The 23,945-nt window shown below is 36.5% G+C and overlaps 1 protein-coding gene across 1 annotated transcript in view; it reads left to right on the plus strand.

Moving 5' to 3' along the window:
- The window catches only part of LOC108596226 (hemicentin-1), a 178,171-nt gene extending 154,780 nt beyond the window's left edge, over window positions 1–23,391 (plus strand). The window contains exons 9-12 of the mRNA XM_017981754.2: window positions 590–718; window positions 1,146–1,346; window positions 22,121–22,299; window positions 22,366–23,391. Coding sequence (XP_017837243.1) covers window positions 590–718; window positions 1,146–1,346; window positions 22,121–22,299; window positions 22,366–22,680 — 824 coding nt within the window. The 3' untranslated portion in view covers window positions 22,681–23,391. The remainder of the gene's footprint in view (window positions 1–589; window positions 719–1,145; window positions 1,347–22,120; window positions 22,300–22,365) is intronic.
- Window positions 23,392–23,945: the final 554 nt, after the last annotated feature.

Genomic DNA, 23,945 nt, shown 5'->3' on the forward strand with positions numbered 1-23,945 from the left:
GCACCTTACAATTGAATTTAAGATTGATCTTACACTCTCTCTCTTAGTTAATAAGCCAAAGCCAACGCACATAATTATTTGTTTAAATTTATAATAAAATAAACATTATCATTTTATAAATTTATTCTGCTGCTGAACAATTAGAGCAGTAAAAGCCTAAAAAAAACAGCACAAACAAGTTTTAATTTGAATTGTGGCTTATCTAAGAAACTTGTTTGCTATGGAAAGTATTCTCCGAATTTAGCATACATTACTATTTATTCTACATCGACTCATTCTCATTACATGCAGCCAATTTTCCAGCTGCCTGCCTCAGCGATTTTCACTTTTCTCGCTGCGCTACTTTCAATCGTCACACACACCCACAAGCAAATCGACAAATGGCAACTCACTGTGCCATGACTCAGGTGTGAGCTCCCCAAGCAATTTGTTCTGCTTATACCTTGAGGGGGGTGCGGGGGGCTGCTGTTGTCATTGAAATATTATTACTGTTGACAATTGCTGACAAGCAGATCATATTTTATGCTTATGCACATGTGTTTGTCTTAAAGTCGGCATAGAATTTAATACTTTTGGTTTTGCATTGCAGATGACTCGGTGGATGTTACTTCGGAGCCCGATGATCAGGACGTTTCGGTGGCGGCGGCATCGCACAATCCCAACAAGGGTCAGCTGGAGGTGCAGCTGGGTGGTGCGGTCACTCTGCAATGTCCGCAAGGTAAGCGAACGAACGAACGAACGAACGAACGAACGAACGAAGCAGCAGCGGCGCATAGAAAACATCAAAGACTTAATGCGTCTGGCTTCTAATTACATTTTGCGTTTTACATTTGTGCCATTTGCTTATATCGAGACTGGAAGTGGAGATAGCCATAGACTTGGCTCGGCCTATTGAATTCATTAATTAGCTCAATTGAAAATTAATTATGCGTGCAATTTACTTTGCTCTCTTATTGGGGCGCACACAAAAAAACAAATAGCATACTGCTAGGGGCGGAGGCATGTGGCGCCTTTCGTGTTTACGACTGGAGGCCGCATCAATTAAATAAATTAAAACTTGCGTGGCCAGCAGCAAAGTCAATTAATTAAATGTTCGAATTATGTGGAACTGACTTTAATGTGAGCTCCCCAATTTTATTTCGCAGGCTCTTTGGGCTGCTGGTCGCACTTGGATCCCGTTTCGGCTAGACTGCGTGGCCTTGGCTATGGCAGTTCACAGCCCACAGGACAATTCTCATTAAAGGATGTGATGTACCAGGATGCAGGCACCTACAAGTGCGTGGGCCAATCTCTAGCCAACAAGAAGAAGCTCGAAGTGCTGCAAAGCGTCATCGTCTCAGTCAAAGGTAAGTGCTGAACTATTTTTAAACTACGCTAGTCTGAACTTTTTGCATTTGATGTATTATTCCTGGAATTTGGCTTGGCTAATGCAAACCTAATTGGCATTTCTGCTGAATTTTCTCATAGGCAGCGTCCACTGTTTATGTTTCGGCTTTGGCAGGTGACAGCGCCGAGTTAAATACATTAAAAAACTTTGACAGCCGTTTTCAGCACACGCTGGCAAAACAAATGAAAAGTTGTGGCGCCTTGCTCTTCTTATGCTGTCAAAACTTCGACATTTTACTTTGCATGTGCAAAAGTAAAAAATATAAAAGTTGCCCCCTAAAGACTTTTGGTCCTCGTCGTCTCTATCTTGTCGCATTGACACTTGTCAAATCTTTTGGCCGGGCGTGTGGAAAAGCGACGCATGATTGATGACTTGGCATAGGGCGGCGGCTGCCGCGCAGCAAATTCCAATCAGTTCTTGTGCAGGCATTGAGAAATTACGTATACGCCATGAATAAAAAAAAAAATTGTGCTCAACTGACGACAGCGTGTTGGAATTTTTCTCAAGAAAAATTGGAAATCATGCAGCCGGAAATTAAAGAAAATGCTCAGCGCTTTGATTCCAAATTGTCAACTCCTTGGGCCCCCACCCCCAATAAAGAAATGCTTGAAGCGTAGCTTAAACAAAGCTGCAGCAGCTTCATATACAGCTAACGTTGCATTAAGTTGTCTTGAGGCGAAAGCTAAGTGGACACTGAGACAATAAAACTTGACAACTGCTGGTGGGTTAAGCGACCGGCAGCTGACAGCAACAGCAACAACAACAACAACAACAAGTTGGACTCTCTATGCAGCTCAAGTCCAGCTTCCAGTTCAGTTCAATTCAGCTTGTACTCTGGCTTACCCTCGAGTGCAATACAAACATGACAGCTCACAGTTGTTGCTGAGCTGCGGCCAAAGCAATCAAACAAAGTCGACTCAAGTGGGCGACAAGCAGCGCAGCTGCCTGCCAAGTTACACACACACACACGCACACATATGAAGCACACACACACACACACTTATAATGCTCTCTCGCATGCAATTTCAAGGTAAGACATTTTGTCATTAAAACTGCGAAATTGAGTGCTATATAAACAAGACACGCAGTGAAGACAAAGAGCGAGTAACAGCAGCAGCAGCAGCAGCCAGGATCAGGACCCATGACAGCTACAGCTTCAGCTAAAAGATGACTGAGGCGTTGCGGCTAACGCTTAACGCAAATAAACAACAACAAGCAGCAGCAGTCTAGCGTCTAGTTGGGTGGGTGGGGGTGCAAAATAGTCATATTTATCAAGTGGCAGCTAGAAAGGATTGCCCTGGCACTCAAGCCAACAGTCAAAGACGACAACACACACGCACACACACACACATGCTACAAGGATATACAAGGATGCGCCATAGACTCCACAGCAGCTGAGAAAAGGTAGCTAGAGCAACTTGGATAAAACCTGTAATCACAAGAGAGCCAAGCACACGCATCTACACACACAATAGATTCAATTTACTACACTAATACACACACAACCAATGCTAGTGTGTGTGTGTGTGTGTTTGTTCCCTAGAGGGCTTCAACTCAGCGTCAGTTACTTGCATTCGTTTATTTGTGTTTGTGTTTGCTTCCAAAATTAAACAAAATTCTAAGAAAAATGCAGCAGCAAACTCGCAAAAGCTTCGCTTAAGCAAATGGCGAGCGAGTTGCTGCCTCAGTCTGGAAAGTTTCCGCTTTTTCCATTTCTACATATTAGCAGAGAAGGAAGTTCTTCAAGTCTAACAATTTCTTAGAAATTAAGCAAATGTTGCTAAAACATTTTTAAATTAAAGCTCCAAGTATGCTGTAGAGCAAATTGTTTCGCTTGCCGAAAGTTCCCAGAATTGAACTTGAGACTAATTAAAGCAGCTGCAGCAACAAGTCTTCAAATTATGAATGCATTTACCAACCAGCAAAATATTTTGTTTAGCAAAGCAATGGAAAAATTGCAACTCGTATGCCAAGCAGTGTTGAGAAACTTCATTCACTTCTTTGCTCTTCTGCATAGCAGAACTACAAAAAATAAAAATATCCCAGTTGCTATTTCGCATTTCTTTTTTTTTTTTTTTTTTATAAAGAAGGTTTTGCTGCTTTTAATTTAATATTGCTTAAACAAATCAGAATAATAATAATAATAACAAAGGAATAATTATGAACAAACATAATAGATATAAACTGAATATAAATTGAGGATATTAGTGCCTAGGATATAAGCGGATATGAGATCATTAGGTCAAGACCCGAGCCAGCAGGTCTTAAGGGTGGTGTCGTTTTAATCTTCTCCTGACTGTTGTGCGATGACTCGGCGTTAGGCGTCTAGCTTGGCTGTTCGGATGAGCTCCAAGTCGCTCCGTATATTTTTTGGCAATTGCTTGGATTCTGTCGCCAATTTTTGGTACTTTGAGGTCGCGCTCGATGTCCGCGGTTCTCATGTACCATGGAGCTCCTGTGATCCTCCTCAACGTCTTGGCTTGCAGAACTCGTATTTTGTTGAGGTGTGTTTTCGCTGCGATACCGTACACCTGTATTGCGTAAAATAAGCTCGGAGCTAAGATGCACTTGTAAATTCGCACCTTGTTATCCAGCGACAGTTTGTTTTTAGCGGAGATGAGCCAGGACATTCGATTTATTTTGTTTTTATAGGCATGCACTAGCGACTTGACATGTCTATCGAATTTAAGCCTTCTGTCTAAAATGACTCCTAGGTATTTGTGAGACGAAGAGTGGGTTAACTCACTACCATTAAGCATGACAATCGGGCAGCTCTGTACCCGATTATTTCGCATTTCACTTGATTAAATACCTAGAGTTGATTGATAATTTTATCAAATTAGCTCTACTGCCGTTCTGGGGTATGATTAATACAAGATCATAAGAATGAGAATCTTATCAAATAGAATGGAAATTATTAATCAATTGAGCCCTAATTCTTATAACATTCTCTCATGACAATTTGGTTTTATTCTATTCCAAATAATACAAATCAAAGCAATAATATAAGCAGATGCTAATTCTTAAAGCTTATAGATATTGAAATAATATTTATATACTAATAATAGTGGAGCTTAGGGATCTCTTAAATGCACTTCAAGGGAGCCGGCTCAGTTATTGATCAAAATATGAAACCAAGCTAATGATTTTTAATAATCTAAAGAATAGAATATTATTATTTTAATTAGATTATTTAATTATTTGAATATTATTTAAAATACCTACATTTTATCCTAAGGCTTTCAAAATATGTTAAACTTTAGTCAGGAGTTTGGAGTTTCTTAATTAAGAATTTGGATAATAATTAAAAAAGGATAATAATTTTAAATATGTATTAGATAAAAATGAATATTAACTTCAATTTCCTTACTGAGCGAGAAGCATATAAATATAAAGTAACATTTATATTTTTAATCAGAGTCTGCACCTTGATCCGTTTGTTAGTGGATTGTATTGATTGAAATATAATTAAATATTACAAAAGCTTTGATTCAAATTGAAACCAAAATAAAAGTATTTTAACAAGATTTAACTCTGACTGTAGCTTTATAAATTCCTTTAAAATAGCCACAACTTAATGTTGACTCGCATTTAGTGCCACTGCCACTGACGACGACGGCGGCGGCGGCAGTCAAAAAATATCTTCATTAAACTGCACTTTAGCCCTAATAAAAAATTCTCTCTCTCTGTCTTGCTCTCTTTAGTTGCAGACTAACTTCTGCGCTGTTAACTTTTTACCGAGCAACTGCATTTGTTTAAATTACTTAAAACAAAATGTAAACAAAACGCAAAACCAAAAAGGGGACAGCAAAAAAAAGAAAAAATAGAGAATAAAAAGTAGCGACAAAAGTCTACTGAGCCACTTTGCAAGCAGTCAGTTAACATATGCAAACTTAGCCACGCCCACACACTGTCAACAAAAAGCGCCCACATAAAGTTAACGACACACATATACACATAGAGTAAAAAATATATATGTATATGCTGGGGAGCAAATAAAGAGTCAAGTAAAGTAAAAGGCAAAGCCCAAAGCCAAAGCGAAAACGTAGCGAAATTGTGAGAGAAAATTGTTATTTAATTTGTGTGAGTGCTGAACATTTTTGCAGCTGCTACAACGGCTCAAGTTTTTGTGCCAAGTATAAACTTTTTTGGCCAACACACGCAGCAGCAGCAGCAGAAACTTTAGCACAAGCATAAATTTGGATTGCACATGTGTGTGCTAGTTCTCCATATATTTATGTGTATGCGTGTGTGTGCGTGAGCGTGCACTTTGCATTGGAAAGCAGCCGCGTATCCTTAGCCGTTTCTTCAAAATTCATATGCACACACACACACACACAACCTGCTGTTATTTTCTCAAGTAGTTGCATATGCAAGTAGTTTGCCTGCTTACATATTTGTTGCATAATTTGAGGCGCCTCCAAGCACCAGCAGCAACAGCAGCGGAAAAAATTAAGCAAACTCCCATTTTTTTTGTTGTCATTTTGCTAATCAAAGCTGCCCCAGACTGCAATCATTGCATTGACTCGACGACAATTCATATTCCAGGCTTTGTTTTGCTTTAGCCCTTTGCTTTGGCATTTGTAATTAAGTGCTGCCCACTTTTACATAGCCAGGTAATCAGTTGCCGTGCTCATGGCTTTGCCTTTGCCTTTGCCTTCACTTTGCTTGTTAGCTTTGTAATTTGACTTTTAATGAGCATTGAGCCTGTCTGCGTTTTATAGTTAAGTGTAGGGTATAAAGGGCTTCTTATAAACCAGGGCTGGCAATATGCAGCAATTATCAGCATAATCAATTTATTAGAATAATCAGCAGAGTGACATCAAATTTATATTTCCTCTATCGCTTATTGGGATACATTTTTAAAGCTTTTTTTAATAATATTTTCTCTATTTTTAATTTTACAATCCAGTTTTTTTTTAATCAATATTTGCATTTTATATTTTGTTTTGAGCATAAAACGAAAAATTGTATGTTAAATATTTTGATTTGAATTTAAAAATTTTAGCCCAAAACTGATTTATTTCAATCAAATTAAAATATAATTGAAATGTCATAAGCTTTAGTAAAAAAATTACAATTTCTAAGTTACATTTTTATATAAAAAACTTAATATTTATTTTAAGATTTTGGAATTTAAATTGAAATGAGATCATTAGAATTGAATTGAATTATTGAATTCAATAAGATTTCATAAATAATAATCATTCATAAAGAAAAATATAAATTTTAATTTGTATATACAAATCTAATGTAAGAGTTGTTTTTTTATACACTTTGACATTTTTGTAAAAAATGGAAGTTGCTCAAATGTAACAGGGAGAAAGGAGGCGTGGCAGACCCCATACAGTATAAATATTCTTGATCAGCTCGACGAGTTGAGTCGATAATAGCCATGTCCGTCTGTCGGCCGTCCGTCTGTCCGGCTGTAATGAGTGCGTGTTACCTCAGCAACCTATATAGAGCTAGAGAACCAATTGGGTATGTAGGTGCTCCTATATATCCAGGACACTACGCTTTATTTTATTATTTTTATTTCCTCCCCCTCCCCCGCAAATAAAAAAACAATATTTAAGACAGTAAAAAAATCTTTAATCTGAAATAAATCACAAAATGCCTAGTCATGTTTTGACCGATTGTAAAAGTTTCAAATCGATCGGATAAATAAACTTAGGAATATTCACAATTCAATTTCAATATAGACAGCGGGTGCACGTGCTGACGCGCCATTCAAACGTCCTGCCGACGCAGCGGCGGGCGTCCGTTGCTGACGCTACAGGAAAACGAGCTGTGACGCGTTAGCTGTTTTGTGTGTATGTGTTTGTGATGATCAAAAGTGTATTGAAATGTTGGTGGCGCCCAACTTTAACCTGTCCACTTGTTTTAAATTTGAAAATAAAAATTTTAAATATGTAATAAGAATTAAAATTTTTTGAAACTAAAAACTATGCAATGCCACAAAATCAACAAAATAGTTATTATAATTTATAAATGAAGTTTGCTATTATATATTAAAGTTATAATGCCTGCTCATTGCTATTAATAGCAGGCAAGTCTTTAAATATTTTGCTTACTTGCAGTAATATACTGCGAATTCGTTGCTGCCTTAGGTTTCCACTTAAACAAAAGTCTTCGAGCACTTGACTCTTAATGTTGTTTTCTTATTTTTTTTTGTTTTTGTGGAATTTTTTTATTACCCAAGCAAGCCGCCACTTGAAGTGCTGCGAACCTTGTAAGCAATATCAACCACTATAAGCATTATCTATGCAGTGCCCCCCCTCCTACCTAACATGGTCCACCCCTCAGCCCAATGCGAGAAGCGCAGTTCTTTGCTGATTTCTAATAAAAGCGCCGCGCATATTCCATGCTTAATTTAGAAAGGCTGGCAGGCAAAACGATGCTCCAAAATATGCGTACATAAGCATAAATATTGCTTTATGCACGCACACACACACACACTAAAACACACACACACACATACTCGTATACACTTGAGCAGCTGCGGCACGCCCCCTGGCTAGGAGGCTGTTGTTGTTGTTGTTGTTGCTTGTTTTATGCATGCTAATTTGTTATGTGCATGTTCCTTTTAGCCGCATGCCTTTTGATCAACACACGCACACACACATAAACATATGAGGCATAGCAGCGCTGCTGCTGCTGCCCCGTAAATATTTTCATTGGCGTTTTTTCATTTTCCATGCGTAATTTTTCTTCTCTCGGCAAAAAGTGGAATTTTACGCGTTGCCTGCAAATATTGCTTTGTTTCTACTCATTAGGCCAGGCTAAAGGACATGCCATATATATATTCATATGTGTGTGTGTGTACATGTGTGTGTGCGTTCGCTTCGTTTGCCGCCTTTGACGTTTTTCATTTGTGCCTCATTTAAATGGCAATTTATGAGTTCTCTTTCTGGTTCGGGGCCTTTCAATTTTTCACAGCAGCTGCGCCAAATTGCATGTTAAATGTTTACCAGCCCACACTGCCCCCACCACCCCCTTGCGATAGCAATCACTCAGCTGCGATCTTGAGCATTAGATAAACGCTGGCTAAATGTATTTTCCAGCTGAGGGTTGCTGCTACTGCTGCCACAAACGTAATCAAAATTAAACCCAAAGTGCCTCAAAAACTTCAAAGCAGCGCAACAAAATTATCAAATAATAAAAAACGAACGACCCCAGAGAGTTTACAATACATTTTTGCATAGTTTAGCTGCGGCTCAAGATGCTTAAGGGATTACATGTCTATAATATACATAAATAGAAAATAAATGCGCTAGAATTTTCATTTGCTCAGAATAAGCAAAATTTCATTTTTTGAAAATAATTTTAATTGACAGTTGACTGAGCAACAAAAGCGTAGATTTCGCTATTTATCTAGCTTTCTACCCTCCAACATATATTTTTACAGTTAAGCCTATGCAGTTTAGCTCATTACAGGAGCGAGCAATTTTTTAAAATATCTGATATAATATTTCGTGTTATTAAATACATTTTGACATCCTAGCCAATTGCTTAAATTTAAAAATCAGCTATGTAAAATAAATTTTTAAAAATCTATATAAAATATATATAATTTACATAATAAAAATAATATGTTATATATAATTTAAAGCTGAAATAATAATTTTGGTCATACCGTAGAATTAACTTTATTAAGTATTAAATACTTAATTTTAAAATAAATATAATATTAGCCATGTTTAATTTTTGTAAAAGCTTTTTTTCTAACATTCAATTTTACATGCAAATGATATCTTCATATATCCATTTATCCATCTATAGTTTTATTTAATTGTTTTATATAATTCGATAATTCGTACCATATTTTATTCCCTATGAAAGGCATTTTTATCCACTAACTTTTGATAGATTAAAGACAATTTTTTTCATTGACAGTTAAGTGATGAAACAATGAACATATATCGTCTAATAAAAGAAATCGCTATAAACTAAGGAAAAAGATTGTTTAGCAGTTATGAAAAATATGAACTATAAATAGCTTACACGAAAAATTCTTTAGAATTTAATAAAAACTATGTTTGCTTCTTGTCTTGGTTATGTATAAATATTTGTTTTTAAATATTTATGCGATTCACATTGATTTCAAATTGCTTTACTCAACTGCGCTAATTTGCTAATTGCTGCAACTTGTGGTTGTAAACTTTAGTCAATTTCCATGTAAATCGCCACAAGGTATGCAATCAAAATTTCATGTTGAGCAATTGCAATAGATTTTAGTTTAAATGAATTTTAACTGCATAACCAAAAGCATAACAATGGAGCTTAGCACTTGGCTTGGCATTTCACTCACTTTTTTCACACACACACACACACGCACACAGATAGAGAATTGTTGTTTTTTGGCTGCTTGTCGTCAACAGTTGCAACATATATTCGTTTGTTTCAATGTGTGTGTGTGTGTGTGTGTGTTGTCTTTTGCACAAATGCACTCAAGCATTAATTTTTACGCTTCAATTTTCATACAAAACACACACACACACACAGTCACACACACACTAGCATAAAAGAGTATGAGCGACGAAAACGGCAACTTGCCATGTTGACTAAATTATTATTTTCTGTGTATGTGTGTTTGTGTGTGTGTGTCGCCAGTCGTTAGTTAAAATATGAACTCAAAACTTGTCATCAGAACGGCAAATGGCTGCCCAAATGGTTGCAGCAGCTAAAAAATGGCTGCCAAGGCAGCAGCAGCAGCAGCAGCAGTGGCTGTAGCTCTGGCATGTAAAAACTTTTCAGACAGTTGCAGAAATCATTTTTGGCCCAAATGCGTGCGAAAGAGATAGCGCTACTCTTGTCTGTCTGCAACTGCAACGGAAATGAGTTGAAAAAGTTGTGCAAATAGACGCCAACAGACGTCGCCACCACCCAAACCCACCCAGCCCCACCCAACCCAACACACACATAGAGAGAGAGAGAGAGAGAGTGAGAGCGTCTGCGTGACCGGATATAAGCAGTAAAACAAGCTGACAGCTTGGACTCGCCTTCAAAGGCTTCAAATCAAAACTAATTCCAACGCACTTGAAGTTCACACACTCAACACAGTTCATAATTTGCCTCAACTCGAACGCGAACGCATTTTTATTGAATGCCATGCAGCTCAAATTGCCACTCGAGCATGCAAATTTGCACCACAAGACATCGAGGGTTTGTTGCAAGCCACCAATTGTGCCCCACGGCTGCCACATGCGCTGCTTGCCACCGCTGCTTGCTGCATTCTAACTAATAAGCAACTGAGCTGAGTCGCTCTATAATGATGACGCCCACTGTGTGTGTGCGTGTGTGTGTGTGTGTGTGCTGCTCCGACTCCCTGCCAGCGGCCTCAAGTGGATTACGCAAAATTGCCAAAGCTTTTTCCACTCGCTTTTTGCCGCTTGACGCACAAGAGCTTGGCGGGTGGCCGCCACGCCAAAGCCAAAGCCAAAAGGGGTTAGAGCCAAGTCAAGCAGCGCATTGATAATGCAATTTGTCACCAGCCCAAGCAGCAGCAGTTGATGCTGAGCTTGCCGCTGATTAACATGAGCTCAGTCAGTGTGAAAGAATTATTAATGCGGCACATACAAAATTCTAACAAATATTAGAAACAGAAATTAGTAATTTAAAAATAAAATGTCGAAAGCGTTTTAGCTACTCAACATTTAATTTTTATACAGCAAATGCTCTTGAAACTTAAGCGGCACTCAATGCGATGATATATATAACTAGCTGATTTGTCGACCGACATTTATATAATTTTGCAATTCATATGCCTTTCAAAATTTATAATGTTAAGAGAAAAATTAATTTTTACAAACTTTGAACGCCGCAGCCATTAAAACAATTCAACAATATTATAAACTTATACAGAAAATACCTCAAACAACTCATTAGCTCCAAATAAGTTTGACTTTGACATTAAACGCTGACTGTGTTTTTGATTTATGCATTAAGAAGCTGAGGGAACTAATAAAAAATTCATACCAATAGTTGGAAAAATGCTAGACAATTGTTTTGAATTTTATTCACCGTAAGCCGTGAGATAATAATAAATATTTGTAAACTTGTGTGATCGCTCCACATAATTTAATTATATTCTACAGCTTACATAACTTTTGGCACTTTGTCAAACGCAATCAACTTGATCAACGAATTACGCAAATGTTGTAGTTAAATTTTCTATTTAGCACACATCGCCCCGGCAACAGCCCCAGACCTCTCCCCCCAACCCTGATATTTTTGTTTAATGAGCTGCTCACGCATAAAAATTGCAATTTTTGCTGTATGCCTAAAAACTGTGCAATAAAATTCAAATGCATATTTTAATTGCATTTCGCTGCATTTGAGAGTCAGTCGTGTGGGTTTGTCGTTGTCTCGCCCCAGTCAGGGTCAGGACGCAGCTCCAGTGACAGCGACAGCGACAGCTCCAGTGCAGATAATGCATTAAAATGGCAAACGTTGTATGCAGGGCAGTAAAGTAATTAAACGACGCCGCCGCAAAGCTAATAAAAATGTCAAATGTCAGGCCATAAAGCATAGGCCTGCCAAAAAAAGAGAAAAAAAAACTCATTTGTGTGTGTTGGGCTGTCGACCACAGTTTTCGCACCCACGAACCGAAATTTTATGAGGCGCTGTGACATGCGTTGCAGCATGGGCGTAGACACGCCCACATAGCCAACATTTGTTGTGGCGCCAGTTGCCAGTTGAGTGCAGACAGTCCAGACAAGAGAGTTCAGTAGGGACTTGACCCCCAGGCGGGCAGTTAATGGCGCTGGCGCGTTAGTCGCACGGACAATGACAGCTAAAGTTGCCTGAATTATATAAATTGCAAAAATAGGTGCAACAAACTTGCAGCAATTTGTTAATTCGAATGAATTTTCAAAGCGTAGCCCACATTGCAGGCCGCTTGAAACGAATTTTTAGTTACTTTGCAATGAATTCAAACATTTTCTTTTAGCGTCGACTGTTCATAGTTGAGATAAAATAAAATAAAAATAAACTGCTTATTACTTACTCTTCAACATATTAAACTCAAAATTCGCTATTATTAGAAAATATAAATGAGAGAGCAAATATGAAAGAATTCTGTTTTATGCACTTCTGGCTTAAGTTTTAACATAAATTGTAGAGCATAATAATCAAATTTGAAGCATTGACGCGAAGCAAAATTTTAAAACTATTGTTGAATATACGAAGCGTTAAATGCTTATGCTTAAATTGATTTGCGAATGTTAAGTTAAGAAACCTAAGACATAGCTAAACTAAATTACTGCTACAACTTGAAAACAGTACAGCCAGAATTTCCTGAGCTATAATAGTTAGATTTAATTTTAAAAAATTGCTAGAAATAGCTAAAAACGAAATTAAAATAAAACAATGATATTTTTTAATTATTGTATTATAATTTTATTGAACTTAAAGTACATTCTATCGTTAGGGGGAGCTACAAAAGTAATGAAATCACCTTTTAAATAGTCTGATTTCCAAAATTTAAAATTTGTTCAGTTTCAAAACTACTAGATCTACCTATTATCTAGCAATAAAATAGCTTTAAGGGTAACACTGCTAGAAAATAAGATATTTGGTATTTCGATGCCAAATAGATTTTGATTTTGAATAGAAAAGAAAAGAAAGCGTTATTATTATAGGAAATATTTTCAAAATGAGCTTCACTTTCAATTTTATATTACTTATATTGTATTCAAATTTTATTACTTTACATATTCTTGAATAAATTAAGCTCATAGAACATTTTCATTAGTAAAAGAAAATAAACATGAGCAAGTGTTTTGCAATAATAATTGAACTTTCAAGTATTTGCCAACACTCTTGCTGTCTCGCTCTCTCATTTAACTATAATTTAGTGCATATTTGTGTAGTTTTGTATGTTGGGCAACATCACTTAAAAAAGTTGAAATGTCTCACTTATGTGAGCAAAAAGAAATGCGAAAATATATAACATTTATTAAATTTTCAAGTGGCAGAGTCAGGTAAAAAGTTGCAGCTTGTAAACTATACGACACACACACGCACGCACACACACACACATGCAACAAAACTTTAAGTGGCACATGTGAAGCGATTTTTGGCAACTTGTGCAATTTGCATAGCTCTCGCATTGTGGGCGTGGTCGTGGTCGTGGCGAGGGTTTTAGGGTTGCCGCCAGCAAAGTTTCGTTTAGTTTTCGTGAGGCAAACACTAACTTTGTGGCACGACAAGCCAAACACACCCATACATAGAGACATACATACATATGTTGCATACAATCTTGACTGCGAAAAGTTGGCAGCCACTCATTTGATATTGAAAGTGAAAGAGCATATTTAAATATCGTACTACAAGTGCCTCACTCACATCTAGAACTATTCGCTGTTGCATGTTGGCTTAATTTCTGTTGACAAGCTCTGCTGCCAATGCTGCTGCTGCTGCCTTAAAAAGAAAACAGAAATTTGCTGCCACAGGCAAGCGGCAGGCTCTGCTGCTATAGAAATGCGCTTTGTAAATTTTCAAGATTTAGGTTACAGATATTTACACACACACACACGCATACATAGACAAACTGCAGCAGCTGAGCTGTGTGTACTTATTAGACAACTTGCTTTTTATATTTCACATGCATTGCATTTAGTTTGTTGCCCTTCACCTGCTTGTGGCTTCGCCTGCTTGGCAACGCTTTTTAAGGTTACCTCAATACCAGCGTTGACATTAGATTTGCCCCACTAAAGTTGCAACGCCTAGAGGCGTTGAAAGCGTAAAGCGAAATCAAAGGCAGCGCTTTAAGCCTATTCGAAGAGTAAACTTTTATGCTGCCTACAAATTTAATTTGCTACCTCAAGCATAACTACTTGATGATATCGCTTATAAGTAAATACTTATGTCATCCACTGTATGCTAAAGATATTCAAGTGACGCAAAATTAAGAGTTCATAATTCGTTGTAATTTTAAAAATTGTTGTAATTTTCCTCAAATTGGTACATTTTTCGAGCTTTATTTATAATATTTACGTTCACTGCTTAAAATAATATTTGCTCTTTTAAAACTAAATCTACTGAAATCAATTGAAGTAATACTAAATCTATCATAACCAGTTGAGGCTCATTGAAGGCTCCCATTCTTCACAATAGTTTTAGTCTTTGCATTAAACTTGTATTTGTAGCTTTTTATTCTGCAAATATTATTTACTACTTATTGCATTGATGTGCGTATTATTTTATATATTAATTATATAATAATTAATAATATTTTATATTAATTTAAATTTAATTGTTCTATTATTATTCTTCAATTTTCCCTTGTTGTTGCTTAAGCCACAAGTACAACTCACATTAAATTTAATATTACTTTATTTATATCTCGTAAAAATAGTTTCAGTATGCAGTAATTTTCTCGAAGAAATAAGTGAAATTATTTGCTTCTTAATAAATGGAAATAATTTTCGGACTATTAAGCTCACAAAATCACGAATTATTTTTCAATTATATATCCCATATTTGCAATCGTCATAGTTAGTAATTGAAAATATTTCTTTTTACTTATTTTAAATAATAATTTTCTCACAAAAGTATTACGTACATATTCAAAAAATAAGTAAATAGAGCATTAAAAGTAATTAAAATGTAGCAGCTATGCTTGCTGCCTATTTGTAAACCATTTAATTTCACTAATGTCAGCCAATTGCAGCATTTAGTCAAGCTCTATTAATAAGTTGAAACACCTGTATACACGAGAAGTTATCTTAATGATTTATTAAGCGCATTCCCTGCCGTATTGTTGAAATAACTAAACCATTTATGGAGCAGCAACTATCAGACGCCAGTCTTAATATACAGCTAATAGAACAGTCTGCACTTCAAGCTCTGTCCCAATTGGCACGAACTTCCCCACTCCACCTCTCCACCACTCTCACCCACTTAGCTGTGGAGTAAAACAAAACAGACAATTACAGGTGAGTGTTGCTTAAAGACGTAAACAGCTGCAAAACATGCCCCAGAGGCTAAATGTCTGTAGTGGGCGTTGGGTTGGGCGTTATGAAAACGTTTTTAGATTAACACACACAGTCAGACAGACAGACAGACAGACAGACGGACAGATACATATGTACTTAGGTTGAAATAAAATATACAGTGAGTACTAAAATAACAGGCTGGCAAAGCAAGTGAAAATAACAATCATAATGCTCGGCATTCAATTATGCAACAGTTGCCCGTGGGGCATCGTGTGCTAAATCTGAGGCCAGTCGTAGCTGGCCCACCTGCCCCACTTGCCACTTGCGCTTTGCTGTTGCTGTTGTTACCGTTGCTCTGTTGTTTGGTTGAATAATTAATAAACATTGTGTGCACTTCATGCTAAAAATTGTTGAAAAATAAAAGCAAAGCTAAAGCTTCGTGCCACACGTTGCTTGCCACACGCTTTATGCAGATTGAAATTACGTGCCACGACTTGGCAATCAAAAAGGGATTAGCGCATGTAGCGCCGATTTTAGTTTTTGGCCATTTGTCGCCGTCGCTGCCGTCGCCGCCCACCTTGGGCGCTTTTAATTGAATTTATCGCCCCAGTGTTTGTCCTCGCTGTTGAATTATAGATTACGCTGATGACAACCAAAACCCGTAAACCGTAAATGAAACCCTAACTGAATACACCATAGATTTATCTTAAGTTTATCGCAAACTTTTTGCCATTCCAGCCAGCGGTGGCGCTTGCTTAAAAATTAATGAGCCACTGCCAAAAGAGCTTGCCCTAATAGGCAGTCGGACGAGGTGGGGCGAGGTGGGCGAGGTGGGGTTCGCTTTCGTGAGAAACCAAGTTAAGTAAATCTTGCCAAATCCACGCACGGCAACAAATCTTGTGGTTAAAATGCGGCGGAAGCACAAGCAACACAAAGTAAATAAAACAAATACATTCGGATAATTTCAATTTCAAAATTAAGCAACTAAACTTAAGGGAATACTAGAGCTAAACAACTTCAAGTTAGGCATAAATAATTTAAAATGGTTATTCATACGCTTAGGCTAATATTTTGAATCGAATTTCAAATAACATTTAAATTAAAGCAATAAGCCTTAGTTTGAAAAGCTATGTATTCTATGTATTAAATAGTCGATGAATTAAAGAATTAGAATTAACTCAATTATCAATTTATATGTAACTGCTTCTGCTTCATATACAAATTTTTAAATCATTTTTTTATATTTAATTATATCGTATTGAAAATCCTTCATTGTAAATGACTTTTATATATTTCCCTTTTCATCTATTTAAAGAAGAAGATAATTATATAATAATTAGAATGGAATTCACTAATATTATTCATATGCATATGCTAATATTTTAAATCGAATTTTAAATAAAGCTAAATATTTTGAAATTTACTCAATTTTTACTTAAAGTATCCTAAGTATCTCTCTGCGCCTTATATACAAATTTTAAAATAATATTTTATATCCAATTTATGTAACTGAATATTTCACTTCTTGATTATTTAATGAGAACTTCTTCACCTCTTGTTTATTTAATCAAAAACATGCATCTAATAATTAAGATACTTAATAGCCAAAAGTAGAGAAAAAATGATGAAGATATTTATAGCAGTTATGCTAAGTCATTAACTAGTCATTAAAGTAATGTTTGCTTAATTCTTCATTCATTTTCTCATAGATGCAAAGTTTGCTTTAATGCATTATTAATTTTTTTCCAAGAGTTCTGCTCAGTTATCTTTTTTGTAAATTCGTTAAATTCAAAGAGTTTAATCATAAGATTAAATAGTTCAAGAAAAGTAATGTAGATAATCTTCTAAATTTAAATACTATATCGAAATAAATGCCTGCTCTGCTATATACGAAATGAGAAATGAATTGCTGAAGTTCATTAATTATTTATTTATTTACAAGCATAATTATTATACAAAATATTATATAAAATATTAAATAATTATATATGGTAAGTGCCATCGACTCGAGCTCTATAATTAATTTAGCACATTTGCTACAAAGTCTGTAAAGGATTCGTTAATAGAAATCATAATTAGTGAAACGTGTACATTTCCTTTGTTCTGCTGGTCTCATAATCAATTTAAGAGCTCTGCTATTGGCAGCAATTAAAAAGCATTTTAGACACTTCATCAATGCTCCAGACTTTTGCTCATCTTCTGCACACGCACGATGCCCATAAAGGGGAATGTTGATTTGGAAAAAAAGCGCCGAAAAAAAGAAATGAAATCACAATACGCGGCAGCAATTTGAAGCATGAAACAAAAAAAAGGCACACAAAGTGTTGTTGCAACAAGCAGCCGCAAAGAGGCAAGACACAGAGGGAGAGAGAGAAAGAGACAGAAAGAGAAAGAGTTGGCAAAGTAATTGCAACACGCGAATGAATGCGAAAATTCAATTATTTTCGGTCATTATTATTGTTTTTTCAACGTTGCCGAACCCGAACCCGCGCCCAAATGACTCGAGTGCGTTTTCCAGCACTGGCCCAACGCCCACACCCACTCACGGCTACGCATTTTATGCAATAAGCTCAGCGAGTGAAAAGAAAAAAAAGAAAACCTTGCGCTACGTGCAATCAATGGAGCGCACAGTTTGCCCAAGTGCCCACCCACCCACTCAGCCACCACCACCCACCACGCACTAGGTCCACTTGGGCCCAAAGTGTTGCAAAACGTTGCTATTGCTGTTGTTGTTGTTCTTATTTGTTGCTGCTGCTGCACCTCTCGCTGTTGGCCAACTTTTGACGCTCACAAAAGGCCACGGCAACGGCAACGGCAACGGCAACGGCATTGGCAACTGCAAAGAATTAAGTTAACTTTTTCGGGCAACGGGAATTGAGTAATTTTCAACTGTAAAACTTTATTATTATTTTGGGCCAGCGCTGCATTCATTGTTATTGCAACAATTGTAGTACATGCCAACTTGTTGTTATTGTTTAAATGTTAATTTTCACTGCATGTAGCTGTAAATGTTGTGCATTGTTCCCCCAACCTCCACAAAAAGAAAAAAGAAAGAAAACTATTAGAAAAACTAGCAGGAGCGCATGCAAATTGCAAGGACGAAAGTAAAAGTTCGGAGCACCCTCCTAAATGGTAATTACAGACAATGAACTAAAGCGTTAACTAATTGCATTAATCAAGAACATGGGCCCAAGCAAACTTTTTCTCTGCTCCTAAGTTAGTGAGTGTTCTACCAAATAAAGCCAAATGGAATTTGTTATATGGAAAATTCTTTGATTTTGATTGGACTAGGTAACTCCCAAAGTTCTTAGAAGTTATATTTATGAAATTTATGTGTTTATGCATTGAAATTTGGAAATACTTTGAATTACACGGATTTGTTTTTGAACATTTTATAAACATTTTTTGACTCATGCCTCACCTTATCTGACAAATAAGTTAATTCACAGTAAGTCAATGTTGACAATAGACAATTAACACAACATTTGTTTGAGTTGACAGCTGCTCATACTAGAATGCATTAAATTGATGTCAATATTGAATTACTTGTCAACTTGTAAACGAGGCGTTAAACATTAAAATATATGTAAATACTCTCATATCGATAGAATCACATTTAAAATGTGCAAAGAGTCTTGTAGTTTAAAAAAATAAAGCATGACACGAACCTTAAATTTTAAATATTTTATTGATGAGACTGCTTTTCTAATTCTCAGTAAAAAATAAACTAATATTAACTGATGATTCATTTTCAATGAAATTCAGCAGATAGGCTATAATTTTGTATAGAGATTGATATAATGCGGTTGTATGAATTTTCTATATATCATTTGTATATTCTATATTTCTATATATTTATACCATCTTGTATTTATTTTAAAATTGCACAATTCGCTTATGTAAGCTCTTCCATCGTTTTATGTTGTCTTGTTAAAAATGAACCTAATTCATTCTGCTTCTGCATTGATATAAACAGTCAGTTCCTTTCTATACATCTACGTATATACTTAATTTGTGCTGTATTTATGTATTACACAACTTTCTTATGTGAACCTTAAGATATGTTATTTTTATTATTCTGCTGACTGCTCTGAAATGTGCTGCTCCATTTTGTTTTGATTAGCGGCGAGTATAAAACATTTTCTGTAGCTAGCTCTGCTTTGTTTTGCTTTTGGCTGAAATTAAAAATGTAGTTTAATTTAATAAACAGCCTCGACCTGGACGACGGTTTAGCTAGCATTAGCATTAGCGCTATGGCATTTTCTATTTAAACATCCCCCAGTTTGATATCTCTTTATTTGAAACTCATTTCGTTTAGCGACTAGGCGCTTAAATCAAATTAAAAATCACACCAATGACCAAAACGCTGACCCTGGGGCCAGACCAGCCCCATCTCCACCCTCTGCCCCCACAGAGGTCGCACCTGAACGTTGAATTGAGGGTAAAATGCTGGCACACGGCTCAGTGAGTGCAAATCAAAATAAAATTTAAATCTCTTTGAGCGTTTTCGAGTGGCTGCTGTGAAATCAGTTTTGAGCTGTCAAATAAATTACATTTTTTGTATATGTGTGTGTGTGGGTGTGTTTATATATTTTGGGGTAGAGAGGTGCGTTTTGTCGCTTAACAAAATGGCGTTGAACGCATAATTTAACAGTCGCATCCTTCTTTACACAAACACAGACATCGACATCGAGACGGACAGACAGACAACCCTGGCGGCATAGAATCACTTGCTTTAATTGATTTTACAGTTAGTTGTAGCAGTTGGGTGGGGGGGGTGGCGGACTTTGAGTTATAAATTTTCGGGCGAGTGTCGATTTGTTTTTGTTTGCGTCTGACTGGGAACCCAAAGCGACGACGCTCAACACTCATTTGCACTTAACACTTTGGCCATTTTGTTTGTCGAGCCGCCATTGTTGCCCTGCTCAAGTTTATTTGATTGAAATCACTCTCTCACTCGCTCCGTCTCTGCCTGTCTCTCTCTCACACTTTGCTAAATGATGAATAAAATTGCAAAATTTTGGGCGTTCTTCGATAATTAAATATGCTCAACTCAACAACAAGAAGTCTAGTTCGGGGTTCAGCGTAACGGCACATGTGCCTAATTGGATTGTCACAGCACAGCAACAGCAACAGCAACAGTGTTGGCTAACGTGAAAAGGGGCGCACATGGATGCGACCCATATAAGTTTCACACAAATTTTGTTTGGCTTGCCTTTTGCCAAAAACTTTTTAATGAAGTTTCAACGTTCTTAAAAACTTTTGCGCTCAACGCGCGACATGTTGTGCGCTATTTATTTTGATTTTTTGCGCAAACTTTTGCAACACTGGCTCAAACAGCTTACGCGCGTCTCTCTCTGTCTCTGTCTCTGTCTCTGTCTCTCTTTGTAATTCGCCTAACGGCGCTAAGCGGCGCATTGCTATGCGGTAATACGCCTTTAATTAGTGGCGAATGCCTCCGCCACCAACGCCACTTTCACTAAACTTTTAGCAGCTACTTTAATTGAGCCTGATGCCTCTGACGTGTGTGTGCTTAGAGTTAACTCAAGTACAGTTGTGCACAAGCGGGCTTAGTGTGTGTGTGTGTGTGTGGGAAACATGGACCTCAGTCAACGGGGACAGTTTTCTGAATTAAAGAATTTTAAGCAGCAAGAAATGTGTTAAAAGCTTTGATAGGATAAAAATAGCAGACAAATGAAGAACTCTACGAAGTGTGTAAAGAGGCTAGATTACATTATCTTCGCAGAAACAGCAAAGATTTCAGGATAGAATGAATACATAGTGAGGTATATGAAGCTGCATATGTATTTTAAATGATTATAACATTAAAAAAAACAATGTATTTTTGCTCAAAGTCATAACTTTTCAACAAGGCTTAAGAGAATACTAAATGCTGTCTTGGTTCTAATTGTATTACGACTGGAAAAATGCTAAATCGACAGCACTGTTAGATTGACACATCCATATGCAACTTTTATCTGTACAAAGATCCATTAGAAGCTTAAGAAAAGCAAAGAAGCAGTTGTTGTAGATTTTCCTATAAAACTATTTTATACTTTTTTATAGCAAAAGGCTGTCTACACCTTTTGCTTTCAATAAATAAATGACTATCATGAACTGCTCGCCAGTCCAAAATGGACTCTTTCACACTCTTTCACATATCTTTAATCTCACAATAACAAATTCAATCTAGGAAAACAGCTGTCAAGTCCAACTTTTTCGTGTACACCTTACAAAATGGGCGCTCACATCAACAGTGTGGCAAACAATTTATTTTGCAACGATACAACAATTCGTGAACAAATTGCAGATTTTTTTCTCTTGGGGTTTGTTAACACAATTATTATTAAGAGAAAAATTTAGTTTCCCCACATTGGAAGCTCAAAAATTTGGTATCGACTGCATTTACACAATGTGTTTAAATTGACTCCTACACTCGTAAGCTTAAAATATTATTCATTCCTATACTATTGTTCGGCAGCCCTAATTAAAAAGCATCTCAATGGTAACTCGCAAAAAATCTTTAAAACTTAGTTTTGGTTCCGCTTTGGTACTCACATCTTTAAATTTATAGACAACGATATAAAGTTCATTGTCTCAGCAATTATTATTATTTTAATCAGCAGTGTGATTGCTAAATGGTTTCTTTAGATGGAAGCAAAAAATATATAAATTGTTTGTTTTCTTTTGCAACTTTCTGAAGTGTGAAGATTGAGTTCAGACTACATCCATTTGTTTAAGCATAAACAGCGCATGAACTAATTAAGTTTATAACTTTCTCTAATCTTTGCAGGTGCACCCACTGTGGTTGCCTTGAATGCCACGCCCGTAGCCTATCCGGGCTCGCCACTGCATCTCAACGTGGAATTCTGCGCCAATCCGCCGGCGCATGCGGCGCGCTGGCTGCACGGCGATCGAGTCTTTACGCCGGGCAATCAATACGGCAGCACAGTGCTCGCCTATTCGGTCAAGGTGAGTTTAGTAAAGAAAAGTTAATAACTAACAATTATAAAATTATAATTAATTTGATGATTACAGGATCTGCCCACGCCGTATTGCAAGGAGGCGCGACTCACTTATGTGAGCATGCATGAGCGTGTGCCACGCACTTTCTACTTCATAGTTTCAACACCAGGTGGCGTCGCTGAGGCTGTCTTCAATGTCAACTTTACGAAGCGGCATCGCCAAATGTCCAATGCCATCGACGATGATGAGGAGGAGGAGCTCAATCGACCCGAGCAAATTCATTTTCCAGTCTTTAGCAACAATACGGCGTCGAGTGCGGAATGTTTTCAACTGGCGCTGGTACTAACTTTAGTACTAGGCGCTGCACTAATGTTACAAAGCCACTAAGTTTAAGTTCAAGAGTGCGCGTATGTGTGTGAAAGAGAGAGAGATAGACAGCGAGTCTGCTAGTATGAGTGAGTGCGTGTGTGAATGAAAAAAAAGAAAACTTTGCTATTGTACTACCCGAGACTATATCTAAGTACTATATATCCATACTATATATGTATTAACTATGCCCTACTACGACTACTAACTATGACTAAACCTATATACTTATATTGAATGTGTATTTGTAATCGAAGCAAACAAATTATGCCCCCCCCCCCTAACTATCCCACTAGACACGCCCCTGGCCCTGCCCCCCCACATCACACCACACAAACCTTTCAATGCATAACTAATACTACATATTATATCTATATTTGTGTCAGTGTGTGTGTAAGTGTGTAGACTGTAGCAGCGCTTAAACTTAAATGCCAAATAAACAAAAAAAAAAAAGAAACACAAAACTTTGTTAAATGTTGAAACATATATTTATATTAAGCAAAGATATTCGCGTACTTTAAGTTCCTTTCAAGAAACAACAAATTAATAATTAACAATGAAAACTTTGCAAAGTGACTGATTTTTGTTAAATAATTTGAAACAAATTTAGTGTTAGTCATCAAGAGTATAAGATTATACTTTAATGTAAATGAAAGTAACTTAACAGGCACGAACAAATTCCTTCCATTTGAATTTTTGCGCATAACGAAACAAAAATTTGTGTAAATTTATCTGGGCAAATATAATGAAAATGAAATTTAAATATATAACTTGGTAATTTATTCGGTATTTTGATTTAAACATAATTTAGATGGACCAACAACACAAGTTCAAGTTTCCATTCATTATTTGTATAAAAATAAGCTGTAAATAAATCGATTCGAACAGTATAAATGGCTCAAAGTAAACAAATTAAACTTAAGCAACCAACAATATTAAGCCATAACAAGTGTTAAATGTTGTTTCAAAAATAGCAATAGCAATATTTTCTTGTAATATAACACACACAAAGAAAAGTTAAAACTACTGCGCTATTGTATATTAATAAATTTGAATTGTCGAGTAGTGTCAGCCAAATGAATTTTTCGTGTATAAAGCCAAAGCTTATGTAATTTATTTCATAGCATATACTACTATATAATATATATATTTGTCTGAGCTAAGGGCAACTGTGTAAAAATCAGCAAGCATTACTTAGAAGAACCTAACGCCAATTGTATGCAAAGAAAAAAAGAAAAGCAAAAACAAATTGCAAATGCCAGCGGTTGAAGCTGCGCAGAATTCCA

The sequence above is a fragment of the Drosophila busckii genome, chromosome 2R, assembly GCF_011750605.1.
Source record: "Drosophila busckii strain San Diego stock center, stock number 13000-0081.31 chromosome 2R, ASM1175060v1, whole genome shotgun sequence".
Lineage (NCBI taxonomy): Eukaryota > Metazoa > Arthropoda > Insecta > Diptera > Drosophilidae > Drosophila > Drosophila busckii.